This window comes from Ceratotherium simum, chromosome 19, assembly GCF_057802395.1.
Source record: "Ceratotherium simum simum isolate JZ-2026a chromosome 19, ASM5780239v1, whole genome shotgun sequence".
Taxonomy (NCBI): Eukaryota; Metazoa; Chordata; class Mammalia; order Perissodactyla; family Rhinocerotidae; genus Ceratotherium; species Ceratotherium simum.
The window spans coordinates 1,777,995-1,798,742 of record NC_141918.1 but is presented as its reverse complement, the minus strand read 5'-3'; the positions used below and the strand labels follow the sequence as shown (position 1 = coordinate 1,798,742).

Here is a 20,748-nt window from a genome sequence, read left to right as displayed (position 1 = left end):
AATTCCACACTTTCTGGGGAGGCTGCCTTGACAGCTTTAGGCATTCCCCACTCCCCAGGGGTTTTGTTCCTGTTGCTGTTATAGCAAGCATCACTTTATATTGTCAGCATTTGTATGACTCGCTTCTGTCTAAGTCGTTGACTCCTTAACGCAAGAGACTGTATTGCGTTATTATTTTTTCGAATTCTCTTCTTTCCTTTCCCATTCCTCTTGGTGAGTTTTTCCTCTTTATTTTTGCAGTTTGTACTTCTTCATTGTGGCATCTTAGAGACATTATGAAAATAAGAAGTTTCGACATAAACCACAAATAATTTCATAAACAAATCATATCTTCTTTGACGGAATAGTACTTTATGGAATATACTAAATTTCAAATCCCCAAACAATCCTGTGGACATGTTCTAACCCAAGAAGAGTAAAAATTCAGGCTAATTGTATTCTTAATTTAACGTGTCAATAATTAAGCCATTGTTTTTATCCTTTTAGAAATTAAAATTTCTAAAAAAAATAAAAAACGGCTACCATATTTTATGAACTTCTGTGGGCCAATTGCTTTGTATACATGACTATTAATCCTTAACCCTAGAAAGTAAGTATAATTGTCTCTATTTTACTGATAAGGAAACCAAAGCCCAGAGACGTGGGGAACTTGCCCAGAATCACATAGCTATTAATTGGCAGAGCTAGGATTTGAGCCCAGTGAATCCTGACTACAAAGCCTGTACCTTTTCCACTAAATCAGATTGCCACTAAGTTTGTGATGAGTGTTGATTATTATCACAATGCGATATTTTTATGTTACCATGAAGAATGGATGTACTCAGTGAGGAGAGTTGGCTGAGAACCAATTGCTTAGCCAACATTTGTGTTCAAGATGGTATGTTCTTATGTCTTATCCTGGGACCTCACTGCTCTCCAGCTTTACCCATCCCTTTCTACATCCTAGAGAAAGGCACCATCTGAATACAGTGCACTTATGTTATTAACATCAATTATTGGCAATTTCATTGAAGATTAGAAACTAGAGAATTTAATGAGAAAGAGTAGTCAGTGTTATAATATTCGCTGTAAAGAGCTTATAATAGTCTGTCAGGTCTGAGACACTTCTTTTTCCCATCCTGCAGCTACAGGGATCACTGGAAAACTGAAATATAAAAAGAGATGCCTAACCCTCACCACCAAACCACATTCCCTTTCAGGTCTCATTTGTGCAGTACAGTGATGAAGTCAAGTCTGAGTTCAAGCTGAACACGTACAACGACAAGGCCCTAGCCCTCGGGGCCCTCCAGAATATTAGGTACAGAGGAGGAAACACACGAACAGGTACAGTTAACAGAGCACACATAGACCTCCACTCTCTGAAGCATTTGGAGTGGTAGAGCTGAGTGGACCATCTCCCTCTGCTAGTCAGATTCTTATCAGTTGGGGTTGACTAATGGCATTTGGATAGTTTTCCCTGAAGTGACACTGAAATGTTCCATGCCACACTCTATAGGCAAGGCTCTCACGTTTATCAAGGAGAAGGTCTTGACCTGGGAGAGCGGCATGAGGAAGAATGTCCCCAAGGTGCTGGTTGTGGTCACAGACGGTCGGTCACAGGACGAGGTCAAGAAGGCAGCTTTGGTCATCCAGCAGTCAGGTAAGCACAGGCGTGAACTGATGCCTGGTGATTGCACTCGTTATTTTAACAGTTTTAAATGTTCGGGAACCATCACAAAAAACCAAAATTGCTGATTTTACTTTATTGTTCCTGTTTTACTCTGTGCTCCATGCTCTTGTAATGTTAGTTTATATTTAATTATGGGATGGTTTGGTAATTGCTCAAAAGTGTCACGGTGTATTCTTTGTATAAGATATGACTCAGGGTCTGTCAAAGAGCAAAGCTAATTTCCCCATTGTGGCTGGAAGGCTACAGAATGCAATAGAGGGATGATCTTGGAGCAGACTTCCTGCCATAGCAGAAGCGAATCTTGATGCTCGTCGCTCTCCGAGGAGAGACAAGGGAAGCCTTTAACTCTAGCACGTCCTTCAGATGCAGACTCAGTGCAGACTGCTGAGAGGTACACTGCAAAGCAGGAGTCGTGAGGCCTCAGGGAGACGTCTCTGAGGTAGATGCTGGCAACCAGACATCCTGAGAGCCTCCTGGTAATGCTGCCCTTTGGATTAGTTAAGTAGGATTGTTAGAGATGAAACTAGGTCTTTTCCATGCTTGCATTAACACCATTCCTAGCCTCCTTAGGCAGGGTCCTGGGTGGACATATTTTAGAGAGAATTCTATGCTATGCATGATCTATTGTAGTAAATTGCAAAGTACTTCATTACATGGACTTTGTCATCTGCACATACATGATTCTTTGGCTAAAAGTATTAGTCACGATCGATACTGAATTACACTGTCTTCTTGCAGTAGAGACTGTTCTTTACACTGATCTTTTAATAAATTATTGCCATTATGGTATGCACTTTGAGCAGATTTTTGCATATTTTGGGCCCCTACCTGATTTAAGTTTGGATTATGAATGCTTGCTCAAGCTACCTTATTTATTTCTAATTTCTTATATAGTCTATTTTTTCTACTTTTAAATTAAGCTTTTGGAGTGAAGACTTTGTTTATTTCTGTTAACCTATATAAATGACAGTTTACTGCCAGTGGGAGTTATAGATTCCATTTTGAAAGTAGCCAAAAAACTGTCTTTGAGCCTGAGTTTGTAGAAAAAATAAGTTTCAAGAACTCAGATTTCAAAATGAGCCCATTCTTGGTTTCTGAGTCACATAAGCTTAAAAGGTTAATGGTGCCTAAGATAGCTGCAGAATTCTTGGGTATAGTAGGACTGCGGATCTGTGGAAGGAAATGTGCACCTCATTAGGTCTTTCTGCTATTAAAATGTTCATCTTTTAATTGTTAGGATTTTATTTTAGGAAATCCAATTAATTGAATTTTACAAGCCAGAAAGTAGGAAGACCTGGAAAAAGTACATATTCATTAAAGAGAGTTTATGTCAATTAAAAGGACTTGCTGCGTACACTGAGAAAATACAGCAGATTTCTGTTGTAAGATTTCTGATAAGATTTTATTTTGAATTGTTTAAATAATGAAGGATGGAGAAAGGAATGTGTAACTTACTCTGTTAACATGGCTCTGCAGGCTTCAGTGTCTTTGTAGTTGGCGTGGCTGACGTTGACTACAACGAGCTTGCCAACATTGCCAGCAAACCAAGTGAAAGGCATGTGTTCATTGTGGATGACTTTGAGTCTTTTGAGAAGATTGAGGACAATCTCATTACCTTTGTCTGTGAAACTGCCACTTCAAGTAAGTCATGGTCCAAATGGATCCATAGTCTCGCTTGTTTTGAAAAATAACTACTTAGTAGACAATTCCCTATCCTATATGGGATCCAGTCTGTGCATAAATAGATCCTGGGAAATCACTTGAGAACTTGATGAATCATCGTTCCTATTGAGATCATGCTCAATATGTGCTTGTCACAGGTCCATTTTTAGCCTTGAAGATGTAATAGTCCTTGTATGGAAGTAAAGTGTTTTAATATATCCTATTCCCACCATCCCAATCCCTGTGACCTTTGAGTAAATTAAGCTTCAGCTTTGAAATGCGTTTATAGAAGCACTTCTGTGAGATGAAGGTTTTCCCTATTAGTAATCAATTGGTATTTGTTCTGTCAACATCCGTGCTTCAAGGGAGCACTGAAAAAACTGACTTGTGCATGTGTGCTCCATAGAAATTCGCTTGGTCCCCATTCGTTTTTGTGGGGTCTAGATTTTTCTTGTTATACCAAGACCTCAAGTTCCGCTTTTAAAATACAGTAAAGAACCAAAGATTGATTAATTAAGTCAATTTATCCTCTTCCCCATCCATAAGCACCCATTCTTGGGTTATTAGATTATGGAGACAGTTATGTGGCTAGTCTAGACCCCTGATCCTAGGCAAGGCTATGCTTTACAAGTCTTATATTTCTCCCTGTTACACATTGTATTAACAACTCAGATTCTGGTTAGAGGTGGGAATAGTGAACAAATGTCAGTGGTTTACTATGAAAACTTATGCTGAAGCTCAGCGTGGAGCCACACTGGTGAAAGTGGGTAGGAAGCCACCGTTGTTTCCCTTCCACTCCAGGTGGTCCTGAAAGCCACCCTCTGGTGGTTACATTGGAAAACATTGGTTACACTGGTCAATTGTATAATTTCTCCTATTCGTGGGAAGTCTACACAGAATAACTTATAAAGGGTTAGATCGATGTTATTTTTTATAAACGAGTGAACAATTTCCTTCCTCAATATACATACATAGCTGCTCTCTGTGCATACATCGTGTTGGTGAACCGTACTTAAAGCACACTGTGCCTTGCAGGTTGTCCTCTCGTTTACTTGGATGGCTACACCTCACCAGGTAAGCATTCATACGTTTGGGCTAATTTATTTTAGGATTCAAGCATAAAATAATTAAAATGACCTCATTTCCATATTTTTTCTTTTCTGATGTAAAGGTTTTAAGATGCTTGAGGCATACAACCTGACAGAGAAGAGCTTTGCTTCTGTACAAGGTGTCTCTCTGGAGTCAGGGTCTTTCCCCAGCTACTCAGCCTACAGGCTTCAGAAGAACGCCTTTGTGAATCAGCCTACAGCGTGAGTGACAGCAGCGGGTTCTTTTTCTTATGATGGGCCAGACACTTTTTTGAGGTTCTTGGAATCTTTGCTGATTTTTCAGTCAGGGCTTCTTTTCTAACCTTTTAGTCAAGAATCTAGGGACTTGAGAATTGTCAGAGAACTCCTCATGGATGACCTAGTTTAATTTCCTTAAGTTCAGTTGGGTTAAGTGTCTTCCATCAGTTCACACAGCAGTCGAGGACTCGAGGCTTCCTATTTTCAGACCCAAGAATCCAGTCCTTGTTCTGCAGTGTTATGGATTACTGGTCCTTTTGAATTTAAGGCTAGGATTGTAGTTATGCTTCTTGTGAGGGAGGCTGCATAAGCAGGAAGGCACCGTATTCGTGAGAACATTTCGCCCTGTGGTGCCGAGGGACTGGATGGAATGAGTGCGGGAGGGCGGCCTTCCTCCTAGTGTTGCGGTCCTCCGGAAGACGGCAGACGGCGCCGTGCTGCGTGTCCGCGGCCAGACGGAGCGGCGAGCTCTCACCGGCCGCTGCCCTGGCGTCTGCTGGGTAGCTCTAGATGTTGTTCTTTTACTTCATGAAAGTTCGCACCTGGGCGTGATAACCAAAATATGTATTTCTTATTTATTAAAATGAAAACATTTTAATGTTGAAAATTATGTGTTTGGCAACTTATGGAGAGAAAAGAACAAGGAGAAATAAAGCTTTCAGAAATTTAGAACAGGGTCAGAAAATGATGTCTGAAATTTGAAACGTCTGGGAAGGCTGATGGAAAATTCAGACTCAAACCGAAGCTAATTTCTTTTAAGGCAGCACAGATTGTGTTGTTGTGGTTTGACCACACTGTACGTTCTCATCTTTGGTGTTTAACCACGTTGGTGCAGTCTTAGGTTTTTCAGTGAGCCTTGATACCCAGTGTTTAACGCTCAGTCACCTCAAGATACGATTCCTGCATTTTAACCTACGACAGCCCGCTGTCCTCTTGAGTCAGAACCTGTGGCTGAAAGAAGCAGAAATTCAATTAAATTATTTTTTCATAAATACTAGTTAACTAAGGATAAAGAATAAAAATGATCTAGGTGAGAGCTGAATTAATATGGGGAAGATATCACTTTTAATATGGAATATTATGAAGATAGTAGATTCTTGAACTTACAAAAGGCATTGTGGCAGCTGGTCCAGAGCATACGCTTCAAGAAGGAGGGCTGCGTTATGTTCCAGAAGTACTAGTGGTCTGGCACTAGGACATGAAACCTCAAGAGACATTCTGTGTCCTCTGTCAAAATTTGTGGAGGAGTAGCTTCGTTTCTGTCCAAGAGTTGATTATCAAAGCCTTTTTCCTACCTTCAGGGAGGAAGTGTTATTAAATGGTCTCAGACAGAAAACATCAATTCTGCTTCAAAGATTCCCCCAGAATAACGATAGACTCAACTCTGGAGGGACACATGGGACCACATTTTTTGTCTAACAGCCTCAGAGCCAAGAAACATTTCCTTTTAATTTAATCACCACTCTTTATCATCATACGGGTATATGGCCTTAACATGTGTTACTGGTTTTATTTTTGGGAATATGTGTGTGTGTGTGTGCATGTTATTTGATTTATTTGAGTTCAAGGGAGGAATTTGGAAGTGTGAAAACTATTAGAGATAAGGAGGGAGAAATTAAAACTTTAAGACGTCTTACTTATGATCTTATACCCCTGACACTGGAAATTAAGATTCATTTTCTTTAAATTACATCCATAGATATAAGGTTTATCACTCTAAAATTATTATATAATTTTATAATTATGTATGTGTCTAGCAAAAATGAGTTATTAACAGTAGGATAAAGACCATTTGGCAATTTCTTGGACTTTTTGACTTTATCAGATTATAAATAATCTATTAGCACTTACGTAATGGATCTTTAGTGTTTGTTCTTTTGATGTCTTCCCTAAGTTTTTCCCCTTCTAATATGCAGCCAGATTATTATAAGTGGCTTCTAATACTACCCATAATGAGATTCTGGTCCAAAGATTTAAAATATTCTCTATTTCTGATGAGAAGTCCTTCTTAATTAATTAATTAGTGTTGTTTTATCCAACAGAGATGTACACCCAAATGGACTTCCTCCTTCGTACACAATTATATTATTGTTCAGACTTCTCCCAGAAACCCCCAGTGACCCTTTTGCAATTTGGCAAATCACAGACAGAGACTACAAACCACAAGTTGGAGTAATTGCAGACCGTAAGGATTCTTATTTTATTTTAAGGCACATGCATACATATTTTTGATTATGTTTTCCCTTTCCTTCTCTTTTCTCTTTAAGAACCTTCTGAATATATATATTTACGTGATATATGCTTTGATGTTTAAAGTTTTTAAAATATAACATCAGTAAATATTCTTATTACATTTTATCTCAACTGAAATCATTAGATTTTTTAGAAATCTCTCCAACAAGAATTACTTGTGAATACTTTCAATATACAGTATATGATGCATGTGATTTAATAACAATTATGTGTTGATTACAGCTTCTAGCAAGACATTATCATTCTTTAACAAGGATACAAGAGGTGAGGTGCAAACTGTTACATTTGATACAGATGAAGTGAAGACATTATTTTATGGAAGTTTTCATAAGGTAAAAACATAAGATTATCTGGTTATCTATAGAAAAAAGAATATGACAAAAATTTAAACTAATTTATTTTGTTATTTATTAATAAGACGTTAAATTGGCAGAAACATAGCTATGGCTTTTAAAAACAAAATCTTATTTTAGAGAATTTGATTATTTCAAAGAAGAAAATTTAAAATAATTAAATTTTTTTAAAATAATTAAAAAAAATAAAATAATTCTACTAATCAAGAGATAATTACTATTAACATTTTGAAATATTTTCAATGGTAATATCTTTTCAAAATTTGAGTCATGTAGTATATACAATATTATATGCCTATTTTTTTCTACCTATCTTTTTATTGTGAACCTTTATATCATTTTGTTTCAAAAGCTTAATTTTTGTGTGTTATATTTTAATTGATAAAATTGTTCTTTTATAGAGCATGGTAAGCTGCTTCTGCTTGCTCATTTATTGAAAAGTTACAAACATGCCAGGCTAAAAGTTATCATTATTTACCAAAATAATTAAGATAAATGTTATGAGATTAACTTTTACATGAACACACAAATTTTCTAAAAAATCTTATTAAAAATTCTAAGATGCATTCTTAGGGGATTGTCTATTCTTGTTGATCTTAATTAATTTCTGTATGTCAACATTCAAAGATAATAGAGACTTTCTATCAGGTTTCTAAAGGATGATTAATTGATGAATAAGAGTACTGAAGTTGGGAGCATTAGAAATGAAAGGAACAATCTAGGTTAGGAATGGATTTTTAATGGTATTTCTTTATCTATTGGATTAAGTTAACAGGAGGAATACCACTTCTTGCACAAGTGGTCTAAAATTCCTCCAGTATGGCACTCAAAGTTCCCATACGTAGAAGACAAATATTTCCAGTTCAATTTGATTCTCAAGTGAAAATTGAAGAACTTTCCTGTACTTAAGTATATTTAGCTGGATTTCTTGCTGCTTCTACCTCCTGAGAATCTTGGTTTCTTTCCAGAATGCTTTTCCTATTCATTAATCAGATTCTTGGTGAGGATGACAAGGGACTCCCATCATGGAGCTCAAAGAGGCTTCGACATGCACATTAGTGAGAAGTAAAAAGCAATGAAGGAAAAGCAAAGATCTCTCCTTAAACAGTGTACAGACCTTCATGTGAATTGCAGTAAAATAAATGCCTCATTGTGAAAGCAAATTCTAGTTTGACGAATATTATTATTATTATTCAACTGCTCCTTATCTGATAATAGATGTTGAATCTGGCAAAGTTCTTATGAACTTTTCTGGATCATTGATACACTTATTAAACTTACACTTGAGTAACTTGCTGAAAAGGACTATTTTATTTTTCTTGCCATACCCATTGAAGATATTAGAAATTAATCTTCTATTGACCAAGGGATAAACATTTAGGAACTATTATTTTTTAGTTTCCATCTTTCATCAAAAGCTTCATTTTACTTGAGCAAAAAAAATGCAGTATTTTGCAGAGGTCTATAGTGACAGTCATTAATTATTGAAAGTCAAGTTAATTATTTTTTTTGACATTCCTTTCTTTGTTTGCTTTTATAGAGAGGTATTTGTATTCTTAGGTTTTACATAATGCCTCTTCTTTCTCCTTCTCACAAGCTCCCTTCTCTCCTCACATTCTCTTCCTTTTTTTCCCATAGTATCTTTCTTTTTTTTATTCTCTTCTACTTTTTCACTACGCTCTTTTCCCTCCTGCATTCCCCCACCTCATTCTTTTAACCTACTTTCATTTATCCCATCAATTCAAGTACCAAGTTCAGTCACTATTGGCTTTTACATTCTCTACTGATCCAGGGATTCCAACACTGTTCTTTCCTTTTCCCCCTGATTCGGGAACTGAAGTTCTTCAATCCTGGGGATGAGAATGAGTAGTACTCAGATAGCAGGCAATTAGTGAAAATGACGGGCAGGGGGCTCTTGGGACAGAGGGACTACGCTAAAAGGGATTAAGCAGGGTGTGACAGACAACTATTGCTTCTTGAGGATTCTCTTCGAAAGCTTTTTGTGTCTCCATTTGATTGTAATAGATGACATAGATCCAAGTGAGAAATTTGTAATAAGAGGAAAAAGTGGAATAGATGAAAGATAAAATTTTAGGGAATGGCAGAGCTTGGGAAGGGAGATGAGTTGACAAGTGTTTCTATTTCTTTCTCCTACTGGTCTGTGACCAACAATGTTTCACAGTTGGGAAATAGTCCCTAACCACTTGGACAATGGTCTACAGATGAAGAGCCCACTCAGAAACGTAATTATGCATGTGTTTAAAATGCAGTAAAACACATTGAAGAGATTGTAGCAAAATATGTTTTTAGCATGTGTTTCTTTATGGTGAACATTGAATGACAAGAGTATTTGGAATAATTGTTGCAAATTAAAAGTTTTTATTTTGAAATAACTTTTCTGGGTAGTATTTTTCAAATACTTTTTGAAGGTTTGCCTCTGAAATTGTTCATACAAGAGCCAACAAATAAGTTTTAGTTCTTATTAGATAATAAATATCTTGGGAATGCTCATGTGATATTTTTGTTGAATTCAATATTAGAGGATTGCCCTGGGGGCATTTAAAGTTTCTTTATTTTTAGTAAGCTATGTATCACTTGTATATAAAAGCAATATGTAATTCATACTTACCACTTATAGATACACTAAATCAGTGTTTTGGTGGTGATCCTATGTGGGAAAAATATTTACTGTTTAAAAAAATCTCTAGAGATAGTCCTTATGCTTATTGACTCAAAGCATTTAAGGGAATTTCTCTTCCTTTTAACTTGAAGCCAAACTTTTCAAAGCAATCATTAAATGCTTACTTGAATATTTGTGCTGTGATAAGAGGAACTATGAGCATAACTTGAAACTCAAAGATCACCCACAGCCATTCTTTACATTGTTGAGGTACAAATGTTTTATTAACTATCTGTACTAATAGATTTCTAAAAATTCCAAGTGTCCTCAATATCAGACAAAAAATAAATCACCATAGATTCTTTCCTTATAAGGAAACTGAATCTTGAGTCTACTGATTTCCAGAGCTGAATCTCTATAGAAGACATGTGCTAGTTCTTTACTACGTTGGGTATCTATATGGTGTTCTTTTTGGTATGAAAGTTCTTTTTTCTTTTTTGGTGAGGAAGATTAGCCCTGAGCTAACATCTGTTGCCAATCCTCCACTTTTTGCTGAGGAAGATTGGCCCTGGGCTAACATCTGTGCCCATCCTCCTCTACTTTATATGTGGGACGCCTGCCACAGCATGGCTTGATAAGCGATGTGCATGTCTGAGCCTGGGATCCAAACCTGTGAACCCTGGGCTGCCGAAGCAGAGTGTGTGAACCCAACAAGTGTGTGCAAGTTCTTTTTGACCAAGATTGGAGAATAAAAAATTAAAAACTGAATTTAGCAAAATAAGTGGAAGACATTTGAGACTCCTTTGTACTAAGTATAATAATATATTAATGATTTATTAATGTATTTGAATAGTTCTTTATCGTTTACAGAGGCATCTCATCTACTACATTATCTCTGGTCACCTCAGTAAGGGTACATGTGGGAAAAAAAGAAATTATGCATGTAAATGTGGAAGAAAGAAACTGAGACCCAGAGAGGTTACATGGCTCACTTAATTTATGTTGTTAATAAATGACATTGACATTGCAACCTAGTTCTTGGATTTTTAGTCCAAGACTCTTGATTTGGGGGAGGAATAGCTTAAAGAATACATCCTTTAACCTGATCTGAAATATGCAGAAGTTAGACAATTTTTTGGGGGTAGCAATTTTATAATGGAAACAAATGATCTTTTTAGGTTCATATCGTAGTGACCTCAAAAAGTGTTAAGATTTACATTGACTGCTATGAAATTATAGAAAAAGACATCAAGGAAGCTGGAAATATCACAACTGATGGTTATGAAATTCTTGGAAAACTACTTAAAGGGGAGAGGAAATCAGCCACAGTAAGTAACACATTTTTATTTTTCTTACCTTGTGTTGAGATTGAAATGGCATTTTTAAAAGTAATCATTGAGTGTTTTTTTCTCAGTGAGTTTTAAATTGTCAAATTTCTTGGTCAGATCAAAACACTGGAAAAATTACACTGAGAAAATATGCTACTGACAGAATATAATATTGTGCTTTACTGCTAGAAACAAAATAAGATGTCAGGGCACCAGAGAACATCTTGTAGTCGTCTTGAAACAGGGTCCAATTGGAGAGTGTAACACAAAGAGTTGCCAGGATAATCAATGAAATCTAAAATAATTCATTTTTGTCCTTCGAAGTTAGTAATTGTTAGTACAGATTCGTGCAGTCAGGACGTTAGTGTTGTGGACACTGGCTGTGACCGTCGCTAGAGCCGTGCTCTCTCACGGGAGAGTCGTCCTCTGTCTCAGAAGGAAGATCCGTGTAGTGGGATGGCCAGCGGGCCACGTTACTCACAAGTTTCCCTGGCCCCAGTTTGAGGCAGGAGTGCACCAACCCTATATACAGTGCTGTCTAGTGATAAAATTTAAATCTAAGGTTTTCACTGTACTAGGCTTATTAAGTTCATATTAAATGTCGATCAATAATAATATTGTTCTAAAAGCAAGGCTAACATCTTTGGCTTCTATTATTTTTTTAAAAAGTTGCATTTATTTCATTTAGCTTTCTAAGTGGACAGGATTTTCTTCTCCTAGATTCAAAAGTCAAATTTTTATTACACAGCATAGAAAAAATTAGTGCAGATTTAGTATAATTGTGATCAAAATCCAGACTTTTTAATTGGGATTTGATATTTAAATAGAACATCTATATCAGGTTTGTAAAAGAATGGCTATATCTAAACAATCTTTTCCTTTTTATCAAAGGAGCTTTATTTTTAAAATGTAGAAAGATAGAAAATATATACTATATTGAAATAACTTTTATGATTACCCTCAGCTTAATTATTAGTCGCCCTAGGTAAGAATTTGTGAGAAGAAGAGCATCAATTTTAGAATAAATGAGGACTTTTTTTTAATGTTATTTTTCTACAAGGGTAGACTCTTAAAAGTTGATTTAAATGTGTAGTTTTCAAATCCTTAAATGTATTCTTAATTCTTAAATAAATTAATGTTCTCTTAAAAAACAAAACAGAATCAAACATTTCCTTTTAGCCAAGTAAGTAAGTTAGAAGTGGAAATTTCACATGTGCATTTTGCTTTACTATCTCTATCTCTTAGGCATAGGTTTTTATATTGTTTCCTAATGAAGGAAGGATCACGTTGCTCTCAAGGGCTTGCACCTTGGAGAGAGTCTATGGGAGAAGTTGGCAAGGGTTAAAATGTGGAAATGTTAATATAAAATGTTTTTCATGCATCTTTAGCTGATCTTGCTGTTGGTTGTTTACAGTTCCAAATCCAGAATTTTGATATCGTCTGCAGCCCGGTGTGGACCAGTAGAGACAGATGCTGTGATATTCCCTCTAGGGTAAGTAAAAGGGATGGAATCCTGTTGTGGTTTTACGAGTCCCCGGGAATAAGGGATGTGGATGTGGATGGTTGGGGAGAGGAAGTGGCACTCAGCAACTGCATCTCCAGGATGGAGCCAAGGGACACGCATTGTGTGCATGCTCGTCAGCTAACACAGCTCAGATCGATGACCCCTCCCTGGTGAGCCAGGAAAGCACAAAACCACATCTGGAAATTCTCCCTGACAGCCATGGTGATTACTAAGAAAAGTCCTGCTGAGTCAGCGTGTTTGATAAACCCACTTGTTGCAAAGCATTCCTATTGCTTGTAAAATATCAGCATTTTACAGAATAAGCCATCACCTCTCTGGATATCTCAGGTTTATTGTAGAAATAACCATATTTGATTTTGAGATGATGGCTTCCCCCCAAGTATCTGTGTGAGTGGTAATAGTTACGAAGTTGAATGCTGATGATGGGTTTGAAGCTTTTGGCAAGCAATAAACTGCATACATCCACAAGATGAGTGTGCATTATTTAGTCAGCAAGTATTTATTGAGCACCTATTATAAGCCATGAACTGTTCTATGTGCTAGGGTTACAGCAGTGAAAAGTGAATATTCCAGTGAAAGGCAGGGGGAGAGAAGAATTAACACATAGATATATACTATGTTATAGAGTGAAAAGTCCTAGGATGAAAAACAAATCAGCGTAGAGAGAATGTTAGCCAAATGAGTACCATCAGCCCCCAGTGATGAGGTGAGATTTCAGCAGAGACCTGAATGAAGTGAGGGAGCAAACAGTGCGGATAATGGAGAAAGAGCATTCCAGCCAGAGGGAGCTGTAAATGCAAAGGCCCTAAAGCCACAGTGTGCCCTCAACGCCTGAGAGCCATGAAGCTCAGCGGGGCTGGAGCAGAGGGAGTGGGAGGGGGAGTGGCAGACAGTGAGATGGGCATGGGGTGGGTGCTGGTTTGCAGAACAGGTAAGGCCTTGTAGGCCATGGAAAGGATTTCAGATTTTGTTCTGAATGAAATGGGCATCGATGACATATGAGATACTCAGCATTTCTCTAACACCAGATTAGAGAAAATTGGATTAAATTACCAGTGGTCTTGGTGGTGGTTTTGTAAATAATTCTTTGTTATGTGAAGTTTCCTAAAGTAAAACATAAAGACATAAAGGAGCAAAGCAAGATTCAAAGTAAGATTATTTGTAATGATAACTAAAAATTATTTCTTCAAGCTGGGACACAGATTTCCTTGTATACATAAGATACATAAGTGGAGTGGTGGGTGGGAAGTTATTTTTATCCTCAATTCATAGGTAAACATTCTTTTTAAAATTTCAGAGAGATGAAGTGAAATGCCCTGCTCTTCCAAATGCTTGCACATGTACGCAGGACAGTGTCGGACCTCCGGGACCCCCGGGCCCTGCGGTGAGGAAACGGAAACGGTCCTTCCAGTTTTTCCCGTTAAATCTTTGGAGTGATCATCCTTTTGCCGGGATGTAGTGCATAAAATGTTTTCAGCCATCCATGTTTTCTAGGACAGAGCAAGCTACGTTGCAGACGATTTTTGTAGTATGTTTTGAGATCTGGAATGGAGTAAAGAAGAAAATTTGAACACATTTAAACATTTCTCCAGCCCTGCAGGCACAAATGATATCGGCCAGTATTCAAGAGCTTTTCTCTTTAAGATGTGAATCGGGGTTTCCATCTGTAATCAAGTGATTTTGAAAATTCCTTCCATCTCCTGAAATCTCCTTGTATGTATGTTATGGAGCCAGGGTTGAGAGGCTGACCCAAGAACAGTTTGTTCAGAACCGAAGATACATGTACCTTATGCAGCAGACATATTCTGAGAATAACATATACAGAGGATAATTTACATGTGATGCTATCACAAACTCTGGGTGAAAGTGTTGGGGTTCGGAATAACTTGAGTGAGAAGACTATGACCAGGTCTATTCATGGGGGGAGGGGAGACCAAGAAAGTGCAAGGCAAAACATTGAAGGGTGCAGAGATCGATCTCGTCAATCAATGTGGAACCCCTTGATTTGGTTAGTCCAACATCTGGCCTGGGCTGGTTTTGTGGAATGGAAGTGATGCCTCTAAGCCCTATTGGCCGATTTTAAGAAAGTGGTTAATTAACACAGGAATGGCTTAGAGATTCTCAGAACACCAAATTTTACTATACTTGACTCATAGCAAATAATGTAAATTGATTTTAGGTTAATTACAAATGACCTTCTCATATACAGAATCAAAATGTCACTGGAATTACCATCATTTATTTTTATTAACAGTGACAACTGATTTATATTTGTAATTATAAGTATATCTTGGATGGGACTCAGATGTTTTTGAGAAGTAGGGATTTTTTTCTCTAATCGTCAGATAATGTTAGTAGATGTCATTAGCATATTTATTCTTCTATGTTCGGTGGTCTCTGAATTCCTGTTACTAAACTACATGTTCTAAGATTCTGAGAGATTCAAGATATTCTTCTTTTTGCATATCATTTTCCCTGAAGAATGCATTCATATTCCAAAACAGATTTTTCCTCTTACTGTATTTGTCATGCTAGCTTTTTCCCGTAAACCTCAAATTTTCAAATGAACCTCAAAATTTGCTAACAATTAAGAAAAGTTCAGAATGTAAAAATGAGACACTTAGAACATACAAAGTTTTGAAATTCTCTTTCCCCACATATTTGTGTGACATGAAATATTTGCCTCAATATTTTGTAAGTAACTGTGGAAGTGTTAATTGTCTGGAGAATGCACTGCTTCTTGAAGCAATTTTTATATATCAACTTCTTCCTACTTTCCTTATGTTCCCCCTAAAATGTGCTCTTACTATATGTTTTAGGGAGGACCAGGTGCTAAGGGTCCCAGAGGTGAAAGAGGTATCAGTGGGGCAATTGTAAGTATATTTGATAGTGCATTTAAATTTTCACCTGTATGTTGAAGTCTGGTTTTTCAAATTTACACTAAGGGGGTATGTGACCTTGAGCAAGTTAATTCAAGTTTAGTGTGCCTTAGGCAATATGATTATCTCTGTCTTGTCTCTGGATGTCAAAATGGTGGATTAGACTAGCCAGAGAAAGAAATGTTCAAGGGTTCTCACTGCTGTAGGAATCGCACATGGGAAATCTGCAGAAGAACCTAAGGGCTCTGCTGCAAAATGGGGAAGCAGCGGGGGTGACCCGGCCGCTAGTGGAAGACCCCACCGGGAGCAGAGTCCTACGAGAGAGCTTGAGAGGGTGGGAGCGGTTCTGCTGCTCTTTTACACTCACCTCAGAGAAAGCTGAGTGGCTACATGTGTGTTCATTCGGGGTCATCGGCCCCTTCTACCAGTTCCATACCAATTTTCCATAAACAGCTCAAACTTCTTAGGAGAATATATTATGAAGATAATGTGTAGTTTTTGTCATAATATCACTAATAATGAGCTAATCCAGTTAGGAAAGGTGAGGCTAGAATGCTAACCCAGGTCTGTCTTTTCTACCTTGACACATTGCAAGGAAGCTCCACCATAGAGTATCTACTCAGTGGACTTTCCGTGCCTGATTTATATATATGTTAGTCCCAGAAATAAACCCAAGTCCAAGAGAAATCAGGATTAGCTTAAAATAAATCAAATCCAAGAAATTTGACCTTTGATCTCATATGAATCTATGAATTTAAATATATGAATATATTATATTCAATGTATTTTACTTCCTTTAAAAATCCACTTCTAATAAGACTTTTGGAAATTTAAGTGTCTTGTGAATTTATTGCACTTTCCAGTTGTTCTTTTAATGAGTAGTAAAGGGATGAAAAGAGTAGCATTAATAAATACTTTTTTTTTTTCTGAGGAAGATTTGCCCTGAGCTAATATCCATTGCCAATCTTTCTCTTTTTGCTTGAGGAATATTTGCCCTGAGCTAACATCTGTGCCAATCTTGCTCTATTTTGTATGTGGGATACTCCCACAGCATGGCTGCTGAGGAGTGGTGCAGGTCTGTGCCCAGGAACTGAACCCAGGCCCCCAAAGTGGAGTGCACCAAACTTAACTACTAGGTGACGGGGCTAGCCCCAATAAATACTTTTACAGATGTATAGATTTCCAAAATGTTTGCAAAGATTACATGATTGGAGTCTTAGAGTTATGAAGACAAGTTTCTGATTGGATGCTAGCACTAGAAGGGCATTTCATGACTTTGTGGTTGTTTCTGTCTTGTGTATTTTAGGGGCCCCCTGGCCCTCGTGGAGATACAGGTCCTCCAGGCCCCCAGGGTCCACCAGGCCCCCAGGGACCCAACGGACTCTCTATTCCGGGAGAACAAGTAAGCACAAGGCTTTCTGTATTAAATGAGGATGGTGGATTAACACTGAGTTTAACTGGAACATTTTTTACTATATTTTGCCAAACTCAAGTGTTTTCTCAGGGAACTCAACAACATTAGTCATTGAGATGGCTTCCTGTGACTAAACCTTCAGATATGTAAATAGTGCATGTAACAATATATAACTGTGTAGAAAAAATTATTGCTACTTATTTGACCTTTCAAACATTTTTTTATAAGTAATACATAAATCCTTCAACATCCTGAACGCTGTGAAGCTGCTGCTAATCTGGGGCAGCCCTGGGGTCCTTTTCTAACACTTATGACCTCAAGCAAGTTGGTATTATTTATCTAGGTCATTACTTCTTTAAAAAATTTTTAATAAAAAGTTTAACTTTTGTTCCAAATGCTAATCTGAAGTTATAAAAGGTGTTTTACCTTTTAAGGATCATATTTTATTTAATTGCTAACTTTTTTCTATACCTTAAGATAAAACAAATATAGTGTATGAATAAGATACAGTAACTGCATAATTCTTAAATTTAAGTCTAAGCTTCCTTTTAAGATGCCATAATAGAGGATAGATGCATTATTTTGGCATTTAGAGGAAAAAAATCTCTATCAGTTATAGCTTGAAATGAGACATATGAAGGAATAGGACTTTCTTGCTCAAAAGTGTTGAATGTGTCTACTTTTAGCTTCTTGGGTCCAAAAGGGAGTTGTAGAGGCTTCTACCTTTTCTTACTATTAAATAAAATTTATCGGTTCTGATTAATTCAGCTTTGTCTTTGTAACAGTGTCTTCTAGCATGTAGTTATAAAGGCCAAAATTGTTACAACATTTCATTGAATATCTTTCTATTAAAATTAGCACCAAATTAAATAAAAAAATAATTTTTTGTCTTCAAATTTTATTTCTATGAAAATCTCTTATGTTAAACTAGGTTCTTTTAAAGTAGGTACATTATCCCATAATTATATAAAATTGTCACATAACATTTTAAATGGAAACTATAACATACCATTTGTAGTTTAAAAAGTGAGCATCAATTCAAAATATGATTTATTCATCTACCTTCAACAATATGCTTACATTGGATTTATGAAGTGATGGAGATTTCAGAAATGAATCATGTCTTCCCTTTGCACTTAATCTCTGTAAAATTCCGGAGAACTGTTTTCCTGTTGTTTGCTCTAGGGTCGCCAAGGGATGAAAGGTGATGCTGGAGAGCCAGGACTTCCAGGCCGAACAGTGAGTTGTTCTTGAACTTGCCTTTTCCTTCACTTGTCAAGTGCGAGGTGCCTCTGTAGTGCCTCAGAAGGTGAGCTGAGGTTAAGCAGCATGCTTCACATTATATCCATTTCCTACCTGGTCTTAGCCTTTTAAGCATGTGCTGTTCACTCCAGGTACCAGCTTGTTGACTGAGCATCTACTATATGGCTGGACTGTGCTTGGTTCTGGTTTTCTGTTTCTCTTCAGAGCCTCCTGAACTTTTATTCCCCCAAACATTTTGGAGAATAATGAGCATCTTTCCCCCCAAGGAAGTATATTACAGTGTTTCACTTGTTTGTTTCCTTTTGTGTAGGGAACCCCAGGATTACCTGGCCCACCAGGACCAATGGGACCCCCAGGAGATAGAGTAAGTTTTCTTGGGCAGGCTATAATGATATTGGAAATGATATCACATTGTTGCCTATTAATGAAGAACCCTCCACAATTCAGTTTGCGTGGCTGGAAATGCAGAGCTCATACCTCGGGGAAGGCTGAAAAGCTACTATCAGTGGGCCAGCCAACACCAGATCAATCTCCAGGTCTATGAAACAAAATGGTAGGACTTTAGGCAAGTCCTTGAAATTTTAATTTGGGGAACATTTCTTATTTTTTATCATATTCAGAAAAAGAAGTCCATAAAAGGAATTTTAGCTGATTAGAAAGAGATTCAAGGATTCTAGCAAATTGTTTTAAATCCTAAAATTAAAATCTTTGTTATGAGGCAGCTGTTATGTAATTCTGAGAGTAGTCTTATTTCCGTCGCATTTTCTTTGAAGTCAGGGCATCTTTTCCACAACTTCTCGGCCATCTCAAATATCATGCACAGGCCTCAGTGATGGGATAGACAACTGGTACTTAGCAGGGATTTTGATCATTTGTGGCAGCTTTCAGGTCTGCTCTTGACTTATGATGAAATCAGTACAGGAAACCCAATCTTTTCTAGGACATAGAAGAAGCATAGTGAACATGGCCTTTATGCTCTAGTTATAGACATTTGGTTTCATAGGAGGCCATGAATGCTTTAATAAGCGATTTTAGAGTTGCTCAGAACCAAGGAACTAATGACTTTTCAGCATCTTCTGGTTCAGAGAACAGTCTGAGAGTAGTCTCTATTCTGACTAATCAATCAAGTTAAAATATATGACTAGCAACAGGATCTTATATATATACATTCTTCTGACTCTTTTGAGACTGGCACTTTAGTTTCTTGACTTCTCATTTCACAATAAAGGACAATAGTGAGATTGCAAGGGTGACAAATCAGTCTATTCAATTAGAAAACAAACTCAAAATACTGTAATCGAGAAGCGATGACGGGCTGACTCGCTTGTTGCTGCTACTACTGAAGCCTTGTTGGGCCCATCACACTCGCCCGTTGTGGGCCTCGCACAGACACCGGGGCTACTGGTGCACATCCGTCAATATCCTCTTTCTGAACTGGTGGTCAGGCAGCCATTGCCACCATCACTGCTTCTCTGAAAAATGAGGGAGGGAGAAGGACTGTGCTTTTCCACTCTCAATTCTAATCTGTGAATCCAACTTTGAGGTGAGGGACCCAGGTCTCCCGGGTTGAGGGAAGGAAACTTTTCAGGACTCATTCCCTTCTTTCCCTCACAGCCTGTCCACCGCCTACCACCCAGTTTCCTTCCACTAATGCTGAAAGTAGGGTGCACCACAGCTGATGGAACGTGAATGACTTTGGAAAGTTAGACTTTGGTGACAGGCATCTCAGCTTAAAGAAAAGAGAAGGAAACTTGAACCCTGTGGTGGAAGAAAAGAGAAGAAAACTCAGGAGAGCAAGCCCAAGGACCTTGGAGAGGAAGGAAGACTTGTGACCAAGATGGAGTTGGTAGGAACAGGATGCCTGGGTTGTCTTCAACATAGATGATTTTCAAAATGAGGCATAGCTTTGGGGACTGTTAGAAAGTAGCAAAAGAACCACCTGTACAGGTGTCTAATACACGTGTATCTATGAAAACAACCATAGGTCTCCTCAGCCACCTTCACATGGGGGGTAGCAGCAAGAACTGTGGCAGCTTTGAAAATGGAGAATAAAATAAAATTATAGCATACAGTTCTGCAGATGGCTCAGGGGGTAGCCCTTCTGAGGACGTCAGAATAAAATCCTCTTCACCTCAACTTAGATATATGTTTCTCCTAAAAGAAAATGGTTGATCAGACCTAAGTGTCCATCGATGGATGAATGGATGAAGAAAATCACATATATATACATAATGGACTGTTATTCAGTCTTAAAAAAGAAGGAAATACTGTCATTTGCAACAACATGGATGAATCTTGAACCTGAAAGACATTACGCTAAGTGAAATAAGCCAAGCACAGAAAGATGACTACTGCACGATCTCACTTATGTATGGAATCCAAAGAAGCTGAACTTGTGGAAGCGGAGAGGAGAATGGTGGACAAAGTTTCAGTTCT

General features: G+C 37.6%; 1 protein-coding gene across 3 annotated transcripts in view; it reads left to right on the top strand.

Moving 5' to 3' along the window:
- Positions 1-20,748, top strand: part of COL12A1 (collagen type XII alpha 1 chain) — a 114,372-nt gene that overhangs the window by 79,816 nt on the left and 13,808 nt on the right. For all 3 annotated transcript variants that reach the window (XM_087443785.1, XM_087443784.1, XM_087443783.1), the window contains 14 exons: positions 1,200-1,323; positions 1,496-1,639; positions 3,146-3,310; positions 4,367-4,405; positions 4,503-4,641; positions 6,720-6,862; positions 7,153-7,262; positions 11,082-11,231; positions 12,646-12,723; positions 14,054-14,140; positions 15,576-15,629; positions 16,942-17,037; positions 18,235-18,288; positions 18,623-18,676. In XM_087443785.1, coding sequence (XP_087299911.1) covers positions 1,200-1,323; positions 1,496-1,639; positions 3,146-3,310; positions 4,367-4,405; positions 4,503-4,641; positions 6,720-6,862; positions 7,153-7,262; positions 11,082-11,231; positions 12,646-12,723; positions 14,054-14,140; positions 15,576-15,629; positions 16,942-17,037; positions 18,235-18,288; positions 18,623-18,676 — 1,437 coding nt within the window. The remainder of the gene's footprint in view (positions 1-1,199; positions 1,324-1,495; positions 1,640-3,145; positions 3,311-4,366; positions 4,406-4,502; positions 4,642-6,719; positions 6,863-7,152; positions 7,263-11,081; positions 11,232-12,645; positions 12,724-14,053; positions 14,141-15,575; positions 15,630-16,941; positions 17,038-18,234; positions 18,289-18,622; positions 18,677-20,748) is intronic.